We start from the raw sequence: 12,771 nt of genomic DNA, 5'->3' as shown, positions 1-12,771 counted from the left end.
TTGCTCTCCTCTGTCCCCTTCCCTCCACCTCAAGTCTTTACTCAGAATCTCAGGGAGTTCATAGGCCCTATCTATGGCTATTTCGTGATTATTTCCACTTTTTCTTGCTGTTCCTATGACACTACTCCATTAGCTTTCAATCATTTCTCTGGGGTCTCCAATGCTGTACTGACAGTCAATTTTCTTCCCACCTCAAATAGAAGAAAACCAACCTATGTCTCATCCCCCCTTTACCAGATCTGGCTTTCTTGGAAGATGCTTTGATTCCCCAATATTGTCCTTTTTCACTGAGAAATATGTGCCGAAATTTCTGGGACTCCGAGGATGGTGTTAGATAGCACCACTTATCCTAATCTTAGTGTTACCACAATCAATGGAGACATGACATGTGGCCTTCAATTTTTACGTACTCCATGGTTCCTTCTATGCAAAAGCAATTCCTCCTTTTACTAGGACTATGACAACATTTATCTTCCCTTAGGCTCTTAATTCCCTTAACCAAAGACCTGATATTCAATTACAAAGTCCTCTTCTATTGCACAGAATGAATTCTGCTTGTGAAATTCTTCAGTGGTTCCCCAATTCTCATAAGGTAAAATACAAATCCTTTAGCACAGCACACGAGGCTCCCAGTGGTTTGGCCCCTGCCTATCTCTGCACCTTTATCTCTGAAGTTAACCCCACTCTACGGCCCTGCACCCAGTCATTCTGCATTTGATCTATTTACCCTAACTATAAACTGAGAAGTCATGCCTCTGCTAGGGGTCCTCCATCTGTCAAGAGTACAGTGTCTTGGGCACCTGGGTGGCTCAGTTGGTTGAGCGACTGCCTTCGGCTCAGGTCAGGATCCTGGAGTCCCGGGATCGAGTCCCGCATCGGGCTCCCTGCTCGGCAGGGAGTCTGCTTCTCCCTCTGACCCTCCCCCCTCTCATGGTCTCTATCTCATTCTCTCTCATATAAATAAATAAAATCTTTAAAAAAAAAAAAAAAGATTCTCTTGCTGCCTCTCCCTCTGCCCTTCCCCCCAGCTCGCTCGCTCGCTCTCTCTCTGAAAGAAAGAACGAAAGGAAGGAAGGAAGGAAGATACTGCGTTAAATGCATCTTTTAAAAAAAATTAAAGGGGCGCCTGGGTGGCTCAGTTGGTTAAGCGACTGCCTTCGGCTCAGGTCATGATCCTGGAGTCCCGGGATCGAGTCCCGCATCGGGCTCCCTGCTCGGCGAGAAGCCTGCTTCTCCCTCTGACCCTCCCCCCTCTCATGTACTTTCTCGCTCTCTCAAATAAATAAATAAATCTTAAAAAAAAAAAAAAGAGTACAGTGTCTTTACTGCCCACCTTGGGAACACCTAATTATCTTTTTTTTTTATGTATGTTAATCACCATATATTACATCATTAGTTTTTGATGTAGTGTTCCATGATTCATTGTTTGCATATAACACCCAGTGCTCCATGCAGAACGTGTCCTCTTTAATACCCATCACCAGGCTAACCCATCCCCCCACCCCCCTCCCCTCTAGAACCCTCAGTTTGTTTCTCAGAGTCCATAGTCTCTCATGGTTCGCCTCCTAATTATCTTTCAAGACACTCTTTCACCTTCTCTGTAAACTCTTTTGTATCATTAGAAATAATTGGCCACTTTTCTTTTGTTGGTTGATGGGAACTTCAATCTACTCTCTTATGGTCCCTTCCTGAATGTGTTTGCTTATATTTCTGTTTGCTTTTGCCAAATGATACAAAGATCTTTTTTGTGGTTTTTGTCATTTTATTTTCTTTTTAAAATTTTTCATTCTGGCCATAGCAGTATAAGCAGTATCAGATAGAGTAAGAATTCAGTAATTGTTCTTGGGCAAATGAATGAATTTCATGTAACAAGTGATTCTTTAAAAATATTATTAATCAGCTCAATGACTAAAATTATTCTTCTGACTTAATTAAAACTTACTCCTAGTTATTTCAAAAAATCAGATTAATTTTCAACCAATAGATATGTGCTATCATTTAATTCAATAAAAAAACCCTACTAAATCTAAAGTCAGTTTTTTAAAAATCCCCCCCAAAAAAGTCCCCAAATAAATTGAAAATCCTTAGTGCTGTTGGAATAACTACACTGATATATTTTTCTTCTGTTCCTTCAAGACTGTACATGCATTATTTTTACGGTGAGTTTTTTGTTTCCCTCAATAGAGTTAGTGACCTCAACCTAGAATTATTTTCATTTTATTTCATTTCCATTAAAAATAGTTATTTACCATTTTTCTAGGTGCCTGTAGCATTCTTTATATATTTTATTAACATATATCTATTACACAATAATTGATTATACATTTCATCACTAGACTGTACACTTAAGGACAGAAACTTTGTTATTTAATAATATATGACATAGATTTTGACTACATATTTCAATCATGATAATATACCCCAAATATATTATCTCATCTTAACAACAAAAAAATGAAACAGGTATTGTCACCCTTTTTTAAAGATCAGAATATTGAGGTTACAAAGTTTAATTAACTTGCCCCAGGTCTCACAATGAGTAAATGGCAGAACTAGTGCTCAGACTTACTCTCACTCCAAAGCTGATGTTTTTACTGTGATTTCTATACTATTTCTTAAAACATATAAAATCCTTGGCAGAGTATTAATATTCTATAAGTAGTTCTTTCATCTTAAATTTAAAAAAAAAGTTCTACTCCATTCTCTTACCAGCAGCCACCCCATTTTTTTCCCTCTGCTTTAGTGTAAAACCCTTCCAGAGAGTTGTATATATTCACTTTCTTCAGTTTTTTTTTTCTCTGCTCTAAAATATACTCCAATTAGGCTTTCATCTCCTCTGTTTCACTGATATTGCCCATTAGAGTCACTAGTGACCTGCATAGTTAATCTAATGTTAGTTTCTCAGTCTTCATCTTACATGATCTATTTAGGAGCATTTGGCACTGTTGATCTCACCCTCCGTCTTGACCTATGCTCTCCTCTTGGCTCCCATATTCTTTTTGCTTTCCTCCTCCTGTACTGGACATTCCCTCTCTATTTTCTTTTCTTTCCACAGACTGATCATGGTCTTAGCACTTATGCCTCTTTTCTGTTGTATTTACCTTTCTCCTTTAGCTTTCTCTTATCATCACATAGCTTTGAATGCCGTCTATATGTCAGAATCTCCAAAAATTATATCACCAACACAGGCATCAGTCACAAACTCCACACTTACACATTCAGCATGTCTAAAACAGTACTCTTAAGCTTGCATTCCAAACTTGTTCTATCCATGGATAGCCACCCTGGACTGTCATTTTCAGTGCCAGTTGTTCAGGTCACATCTTTACCCTGAATCTCGTTCTCTTAGATCCCATGTCCAGGAAATCCTACAGGCTCTCCCTTCAGAATACTTCTCATCACTTTCTTTGGTCTAGGCCCTCATTCTCTCTCCCCTGAATTACCACAGTAGCTATATAATGGTCTCCCTACTTCTCTTGCACCCCTATAGTCCTTCTCACACAGTAGCTAAAGTGACTTCTTTTAAAATGTAAGTCAGGCTATGTTATTATTCTGTTTAAAAGTCCTGAATTGGCTTTCCTGTTTAACATCACAAAAATCCTTACAATGCTGTGTTGTCAAATATCAGTATTAAAAGGAGAGTTCTAAACATTGTGATTTTATTAAATCTCCCATTTTTCACTATGAAATTTATTCTGGTCTTAGGGAAACTATTGCATATAGAAGGAAAAAAATTTCAGAAAAATTTTCGTGTTTATTCATTTTTTCAGCAGTAGAGTAAGGTAAATATATGGTTAAAACTTGCAGTCTATGCCAGCTGCTTGCATAAAAAGGAGCACTTCAACTTCTTACTGATTTGTCCCTTTAAGTGTTTTTCCCCTTTTTTTGGTCTAAAAGTTCATTCCTTTGATTTTTTGATAGCTGTGTAGAAGTTTAAAAAAAAGATTTTCCAGTGAATGTGAGATTATTCTGGCTTTAAAAATCCATAGGTATTCAAGAAATGAATAAATAACTATTCAGAGAGCATGTATTCTTTCCTAGAAGAATTTATTCTTATTAATAAAAAATGACAAAATGGAGATTGACAGTAACTATCCACTGTAACTTATTGAATTTTTGTCATTCTTGAGGTGAAAGCTCACTAATAAGTGAAGTTAGACATGAAAAAGCCAGACTCAATGAGAAAAAGAACACTCTAGATTAGGTGAGAAATACAGTGAAATTATAGCTTTCATTCTAGCACAGAAACATGAAAACTGAATAGAAAATCAATTATAAATAAAGAGAGAACATTCAAGAAATTACTGTGCATTCCACAAGAGCATCAACATTTTATGTTGAGTTTCAGAACTTCTTCTAAGCTGAGAAGTATGTCCACATTATTTTAAGTGGATATTATGAGTGTGAAAGAATATGAAGGAAAAGAAAGACTTTTAAATATCTAAATATAAAACAAATTAATTTTTTAATAATCTAAACTTTGCTAATCTTGAAAAAATAGATTTTCTTTACCATAGTCTTCACTTTATTTCCCTTCCCTACATTTAACTAGAATTAAATTTCATCTGTCTACAATGGTTAATATAAATCATTACTTTATTGATTGAATAATGAATGTATTACTGATGTATTGCTACCATTTGCCACCTATTGTCTTATACAATGTTTGATCCATTATGTGGATAAGGAAAAATGAGGCTTATTAGTCATAGGGCTGATATTTGAATGCAAATATATCCAGGTCCAAACTTCTCACTGTCCTCTCCACACAGCTTACATATGGACATCTCAGAATTAATATTAATCAATTATATCATGCCTTAAACTGCACATATTACCCCATCTCAATTTCCTTTTTATTTTATATTTCTGTATCAGTTAAAGTTATCAACTATAATGTAATCTAGAAGTCTAGAATTCATCTTTAATTCTTCATTGTCCTATTCTACTAATATGTTGTCAGTCAAATATTAGTTATTCATTTTACCTCTAAAATAGCTCTTCTGTCTTCTCTCTTGTTAGCTGCTTTATTGCCACACAGGATCTGGGGCTCTTTATCACAGGGAAGAGCATATTGGGGAGATGGGTGTGTACTTCTTCAAAATCAGTATGGTCATTAGCTGAATTGACACCTCATTATTTCTTAGGCTGGATTCTGACACCCCCCCCCGCCACTCATAAAAGGGGGTCACCAATGTCTTATTTGACACTTTGAGTAAAGACTTCTCCCTAATATCCAGATTAGACAGCCAACTGCTACTGTGAGAAAATGCTCAATATTACCTGAGGATTCAACTCAGTCAGCACCTTCCAATTGAACATTGGCTTTGGTCATCATCAGTCCTCTCCTAATTACCTACTGTTTAAACAATTTGATGTCAAAATTCAACTGGGAATCACAAGGCCAGTGGATTCTGTTTATACTCCTCAACCTAATACCATCAGTTATCATACAATACAAGCTGTCCCATTTGCTCTTCCAGTTACTTTTTTTCTTTTCCCATCCTTTGGTGAATCGGCTCCCATGAGTCTTCACTTTGCTAACCTCTGTTTAGTTTTTCCATTTCTTCCTAGCATTCTCATTTTCCAGCAAACATAAATTTCTTGATGTCTTTCATTTCCTTGTCTCACAAATAGATCTCTCCTAAATGCCATACTTGTCTTGATATTCTTATAATAGAATCTGATCATTTCTATATGACTAAGATGACTCCAAAAAGGAAAGAAAAGTACCCTTCTCCCTACCCTCCATTAGAAACCTCAGATCACACTCTCAACTTTCTGTCAAAGCTTTTTCTTCTTGGACACTTATGCCACCCAGGTGTACCCCTCCCAGTCTTTATAGTATCATTTGTAACCTTCTAGACGTTCTCTTTTATATATTAATGGATTTGATATCTGAATTCAAGTTTTTCTCACCATTAACGATCCTGTGTTTATCCTTGGTTGCCTTTTTTGCCCAATATCAACAATCCATCCAGGGTCTGTATTTGGGATTCCTTCACCTTGACCTATCCAGAAATTGGTATGTCCATTACGTTTTATCAGTCATCCCCCAAAAGCCTGGGGATCTCTTACCCAGAATGGTTCACATTTAAAATCGTAAACAACTCTCTATACTTTTAGCTGTCTTGGGAAAATATTCCCTTTTGCCATTAAGAAAAAGCTCAAATTCCCTTGCCTGGCATACAGAGTTCTTAAGCATTCTGGCAACTACCTACCTTTTTCAATGACATCCTCTATAACTTCCCAACCAACTTGACCACATCCCTCGTTCTAGCCACAATGAGGTACTCACCATTTCTCAGCTACACTTAATCTTTCCATGAATGAATGACCTTGTCTATGTACTTTTCTCTTCTTGGAATATTTTTTTCCCAAATCTCCATCTAATTATAGCCAACTTACTCTTTAAGACCCATTTCAAGTTATCTCCTTCCTTCCCCCATTCCCTAAGACAATGTTAATCATTCTTTCTTCTGTGTTTACAAAGAGTAAATGCATAAGTCATTATAAATTTTAAAAATAAGCTTACATGTCAAAATTATAATTAAAGCAATCCCCATTGATTGAATAACCCATCTCATTACTCTATATATTTCTGCCATATTCCCATTTTTACAAGATCAAACACAAAAGTTCAAAAGGATCCCTCAATTCCTAGCTGAATTGGTCACTAGCTGAATTGACACCTCATTATTTCTTATTAATTATTAAAGTTAATTTTATCACATACCATTATATTAAAAAATATCTATGAAAATATCATTGTAACTGGGTAGATAATCTACTTTTTTCTTTTATTTTAAGGATCAATTTTCCTCTTGAAATAAAGTCACTTCCAAGGGAATCCATGCTCACTGTAAGATTGTTTGGGATTGCCTATGCAACCAATAATGCCAATTTATTGGCTTGGACTTGTCTTCCAGTGTTTCCAAAAGAGTAAGTATATCATTTGTTCTTAATAAAGCTCTCATATCAATAAAAAATCTCCTTGGAAATGACTATTTTGCAGTATGTGGAATAATGAGAAAATCAAGAAGACATTTTATTCAAAATTGAGGTAGCTCAATATAAATCATGACTATTGAATGTGGAACTGAAAGCAAAAATGTAGAAATGGCTTTAGAAACAGGCTTCATGCTCAATTTGTCAACTGGGTCATTTATAATAAAAAGGTATTGGCATGACCAATTTCAATTGCTTTTCCTTCTCTGACCAACCAGTTTCTCTGGCATTAGTAATTCAGAATGACTTAGATCAATACTGTCATTTAGAAACAATGTGAGTCATGGAATTCTGGCTGAAGTAAAATTATACAATGTAACTGGTCTGCTGATCTTTTATTGCCAAGAAGAAAATATTTGGTAACTTGAAGATGAAATCTTTCAGAAAAGTAAACCAACTATGAGTTCAGATAGTCTATCAGAACTAATGGCCATTGCAAAATTAACTGTTGACTTAACCATAAGGATTTGGAAAAATTAATACTTAGAATATTGATAAAGTCAATTACATGGTTTTTTATACTATTAAGGAAAAAATATTTCAATTAAATCAGCTTAGTTAATTTTCACATGGCAGGACTTGCTTTACAATCAAATTATAAAATACAGGACCTTCAAAAAATTAGAGTGTATATTGCTATTTTAATAGTTACAAAGAATGTTTGTAACACAAAATGTAATAATATAATAATATAAATAATATAAAAATGCTAAGAAAATTCTTCATCAGTTTTTGTTCCCAAATTTAGTCATTATAAATAAATTATGATCCAAACAATTGTGGTAAATCTTTAAGATCATCTTTTTGGATTAATTCTGATCTGGTGTGTGTGTGTGTTGCTCTATTATTTGTTTTCACGCGTCCATTTCCTCGTATATGTTTCTTGATGACAGTAATATATTTATCTTTGTAATATCTATCATCTAATATTGTAGCTCTTTTTTCTAAAATTTTATTTATTTATTTATTTGACAGAGAGAGACACAGCAAGAGAGGGAACACAAGTAGGGGGAGTGGGAGAGGGAGAAGCAGGCTTCCTGCAGAGCAGGGAGCCCGATGCGGGGCTTGATCCCAGGACCCCGGGATCATGACCTGAGTCAAAGACAGACACTTAACAACTGAGCCACCCAGGCGCCCCTAACATCGTAGCTCTTATAAATAGGCGATCAGTGGAGGTTTGTTTATTAAATTGAACTAGAAAAAATTCAAACCCTATAGGAGATTTAGAATAAAGTAAAATTTCAAAAGTCTATAAGAAACTGTTTAGCCCTCAGGTGGCTGGCTGGCTCAATTGGTAGAGCATGCGACATTTTTTTTTTTTTTTAAGATTTATTTACTTATTTGAGAGAGAGAGAACATGTGGGGGGGAGAGGGCAGAGGGAGAGAGAATCTCAAGCAGACTACCCACTGAGCATGGAGGCCAAGGTGGGCCTCTGTATCATGACCCTGAGATCATGACCTGAGCCGAAATCAAGAGTTGGATGCTTAACTGACTGAGCCATCCAAGTTCCCCCAGCAGGCAACTTTTGATCTCGGGGTGGCAAGTTCAAGCCCCATGTTGGGTGTAGAGATTAGTTAAAAATAAAAATTAAAAAAAAGAAATAGCTTAGCCCTAAAAGTAATACCTACTGCTGTTAGCAGATATTTCAAAAATCTTATTTGTGGGCTAAGAACTTTCGTTACTTTCTCACTAGGAGCAGCTCTGCAAGTGCCCTTCCTTCTCTTGAGTGAGTTTCTTTAACGTTTCAACTGCTGTGTTTGTAACATCTAGCATGTTTGTAGAATAAAATTTCTAGCTATTCACTGAAAAAATTCAGTCCATTTTATTCCCTTCCATCATCTAATACATTACTTTGCACATAACATGCAATCAATAAACATTAAATATATAAGAAGTTTGGAATATATCTTTCAGACTAATCCTCAAGGCTTTTTTCTAGATGGTTATGATAGTAAAAATACTATCTCCATGTTGTTTTGTCATGTATCATTTACCATTAGTAAACATTTTTATGTGAGTGCTCATCTGGGACTGATACTAGGTGGTGTTTTCCTAAGGGAAAGAGATTGAAATTGTGGATGATGAGACATCACATCAGAAAACAAAACTTACTTCAAAGAGCACTTTGATAAGCATTTGTAAATATATTTCTAAAAGAGCATTTCTCATGAAAAATCAGAAAATCTGCTTCTCTCCTGGGCTAAACAATTTGAAGAAATCCAGATCTTTTCAAGACATCAGAAATCCGTCATGTAGGGCAATTAGGGAATGTGATGACTCCCACTGTGTTCATTGCTCTGAGTGATAGAGATTCTAACCCACTTTATTTGATGCAGGTATTTCCAGATCACAGCAAACAGGTCACTTAATTTCATTTCCTTTCATGGAATCACCCCTGTCCATAAACATTTCTTATTAAATCTGTCACTTATTACAGTTTGAATTGCTCATACCTAACCATGTGGAGCTGTCATGAGCACTTACATCTTTATTTGTCCAACCTACACACAGCCTGAAAATATGCCGAATTAAAGGCTTCCTATCTCTTTGTGGTTTTCAGAAGAACCAATGGGTGATTAAACTCAAATATATCAGGTATGGCTGCATCAGGAATGTCCACAAATAAAAATAAACTTAAACACTTTGAAGCACAGAAATTCACCTTCAGATCTATAAAAAACATCCAAAGTACAAAGGCAAAATTTTGCCCACCGAAGTTTTATAATCCTCTCTTTTGCAGATGGAATTTCCATTGCATCTATATTCACGATGCCTCCATACTGCAATAAGAAAGTGCTTTTCTTATCTCAACTTCTGTGAGCTAGCTTCCCTACTTAAGTTCAAAACAAATAGTGTGCTAGTTACTTAGCATTTCTAAATTGTGATAAACTCCTTCAACACAAAAGTCCTCAACATTGAATAATAGATTCTCCTGGGGAGATTTTAAAATAAATCCAAAACCCAAATGTTCCCAAATATTCTGATTTAATTGATCTGCAGTGGGGTCCAGGTATCGGTATTCTCAAAGCTCTCTGGGTGTGTAAAAGACCAGAAAAATTAGAGTATTTTCAGATTTTCAAAAGAGACCCAAAATAAATCTTAATTTCAAAACAACTTGATTCCTTAGATTGTTGCCTAAGTAGCCAACCCTGACCCCACTGTATCTTATCATTTCAGATATATCCTCAAAATCAAATTTATAAAAAAAGTTGTGGGTGGGAAGTCCTTATTATCTATCCTTCCTGTTCAAGAGAGACCCACAAAGCTCAAATAGTAAAAATACCTCATTTACAGATGGAGATCTCTATGATAAAGGAAGGTTACGGGACTTTTTATAAGTCACCAGCCTAGAATAGAACAAGAACCAGAATGCAAGTCTGACTTCTCTCTACATGTGTTACTACCTTAAGCTAGCCCCCTTCCTGACCTTAGGTGTCACACCTTGCTCCACGAATGCACTGTGACAATCTCAACCATATACAATAAGCTTCTGCCTCAGCTTTGCCTGTGCTCTACTCTTGGGCATAAAACCTATTAGACCTATGATCAGCAAAATCTCAGAGTTTTATAACATCAGATCCTATGGACATGCTCGCTGCCCATATCCGGAGTCTTTTCTATTCTTGGTCCCAGAATGCCGAGCCATGATGCACATAAAATCCTATAGCTAAAAGTGACAATAATTATTTTATTCAAACCATTTATTTCACAGCTAGAGGAACAGGGGTCCAGAGAGGGTAAACCAGCCCATCTGTTCTGGTGCCACAGATTTGAGGTTGGTTTTTCTAGGCCTAAGAATTTATACAATATTGAAATCAAATAGATCCTTAAGGATATTCCAGAACAAATACTTTGAAATGTTATATTTAGCAGTGTGGCCCTTTTTCTAATGGTATATAATTCAAAATCTCAGAGTATAAGAGTGATGACCAGTCCATGTGTTTTGTTGGGTGATGAATGGGAAAAGGGGATTTAAAATCCTGGCATCCAATCTATTTGCCATCTCCTTACCACCTTTATAACATGCACCTCCAACCATCAAGCCATATGAAAACAAATATAAAACTCCTTTGAAAACCACTGATTTTATCCAAGAAGTTCAAAGAAGTTAAACTTAGCCTACCTTATGAAGATAGGGTACAGATGTCTTGAAATAGTCTGTTTTTTTTTTTTTTTCCACAAAAGAAACTGTTTCCCATTTCCTATCTTCATCATGTTTTTAATTGTTTGCTTAATTTTAAATTGACTTAATAAACCTTCTAACAGTAGTAATATAAAAACTACTGTGGTCCCCACTGGCCTGGGTATTAAAAGTTTCCATTTTCATCTTCTTCCTGAGACCACCATCTTAGATGTGTTTTCTTCACATCTTAATTCCACTAATCATCTTCATCATCCCCATATTTTATTTACAGGCATCTTTGGGAATTTATTAGAGATTACAGATATTAATATATTAGAATATATTAGATATTACAAATATCTATTTGTAGAGATATTTGCAGTATCTCAAAAGATGTTTAAGTACAATCCATTATCAGAAAGAAAATTAGCTAATATTAAACATACAGAGAGCCCAAAGAATGGTGCCAGCCATCCTTTCCCTCTTGAATTGCCTTGAAGCATGTGGTATATAAGCTTCACTTAGACAGCTACAAGTTTATTCTCCCTATTCTCTATTGCTTGGTAAGTCTCTTCATATACATACTTGATTCAAATGTTCGGACTTCATTCTGTACAATATGCCTCAGGGTTAAGCCCATAGCAACTGTTAATCCAGACTTCATCCAAGGAGAGTAATGAAGATACTGACAGTTTTTCTTGAGTCCCTTCATCCACTGTAGGAATTAGCTTAGAACACTTAAGATTTTCAAAGCGAAGTATGGTCAAGACATGTAAGTATAGTAAGGTCATAAGTGTAATTCATCATACAACTTAGATGTGAAGAAAAAATGCAATAAATAAATCACACTTTTCCTCATGAGTTCCTGCCCTGTAACTAATAAGGAGAAAAAACTTTACATCAGTGACAAAATATCAGGCAATTCAGTAATTTAAATAGTTCTTTTAGAAATATACAGCGTCTTTTGGATAAAACATTCAGTCACTCAGATAGCTTCCTGACACCCTGATTCTCTGTCTAAGAGGGTGTCTGCATTCACAGGATCAGAAAGGAACAGATGCTTTGGCCTGGTGACTTCCGATATCAAAATCAAATGCACATTTTAAGCTGGTGACTGCTTGTTACAGCTAGTGTAGCTCATGACTGGGGCTCTTCTAGCTTGGCTAGGGCTTACTGGCATTCCCTGAATGACTTGGGCTCTCTTAGGTACTGTAGAGCCATCCGAGGTTTAATTGTGACTCCCAGTTGACATCAGCTTGGATTGTTCCATCAGATGCCCTTATCACAGAGACACCTTATCCCCACCACATGACCCCTTTTGGAGGACCCCTCACCCAGATATTTTTAGCTGTTTCTACATTTCATCCTTTCTATACAGAGACCAAAGAGGGCCTAATAAAGCTAAACTCAAGAGCTCCTTCTGTCTCTTTGCCATGTGGCCGCAACTTTAAGGTCATGACACGAGTAGGTACAGGAGTGGCTCAAGATGTGATTTTCCTCCAGGATTTGAAGCAGAGTGCTAAAGGAGCAAGCACCCTCTGCCTTGAACTGTGCTCATTTATCAACACTTCTCTGCATTTGACTTCCAAAGGCAGAAGAGGGGGAAATTGGGACACCTCTGCCTGTCATACCCATCCTG

The 12,771-nt window shown here is 36.2% G+C and overlaps 1 protein-coding gene across 2 annotated transcripts in view; it reads left to right on the top strand.

Moving 5' to 3' along the window:
* PIK3C2G (phosphatidylinositol-4-phosphate 3-kinase catalytic subunit type 2 gamma) overlaps positions 1–12,771 on the top strand; it is a 344,923-nt gene that overhangs the window by 76,408 nt on the left and 255,744 nt on the right. For both annotated transcript variants that reach the window (XM_035028133.1, XM_035028132.1), the window contains one exon: positions 6,811–6,942. In XM_035028133.1, the coding sequence (XP_034884024.1) occupies positions 6,811–6,942 (132 nt within the window). The remainder of the gene's footprint in view (positions 1–6,810; positions 6,943–12,771) is intronic.

This window comes from Mirounga leonina, unplaced genomic scaffold (assembly GCF_011800145.1).
Source record: "Mirounga leonina isolate KUSES-001 unplaced genomic scaffold, KU_Mleo_1.0 Mir_201, whole genome shotgun sequence".
In the NCBI taxonomy this organism is placed as follows: domain Eukaryota; kingdom Metazoa; phylum Chordata; class Mammalia; order Carnivora; family Phocidae; genus Mirounga; species Mirounga leonina.
The sequence above is the reverse complement of the archived record's forward strand: the minus strand, read 5'-3'. Positions and strand labels throughout refer to the sequence as shown.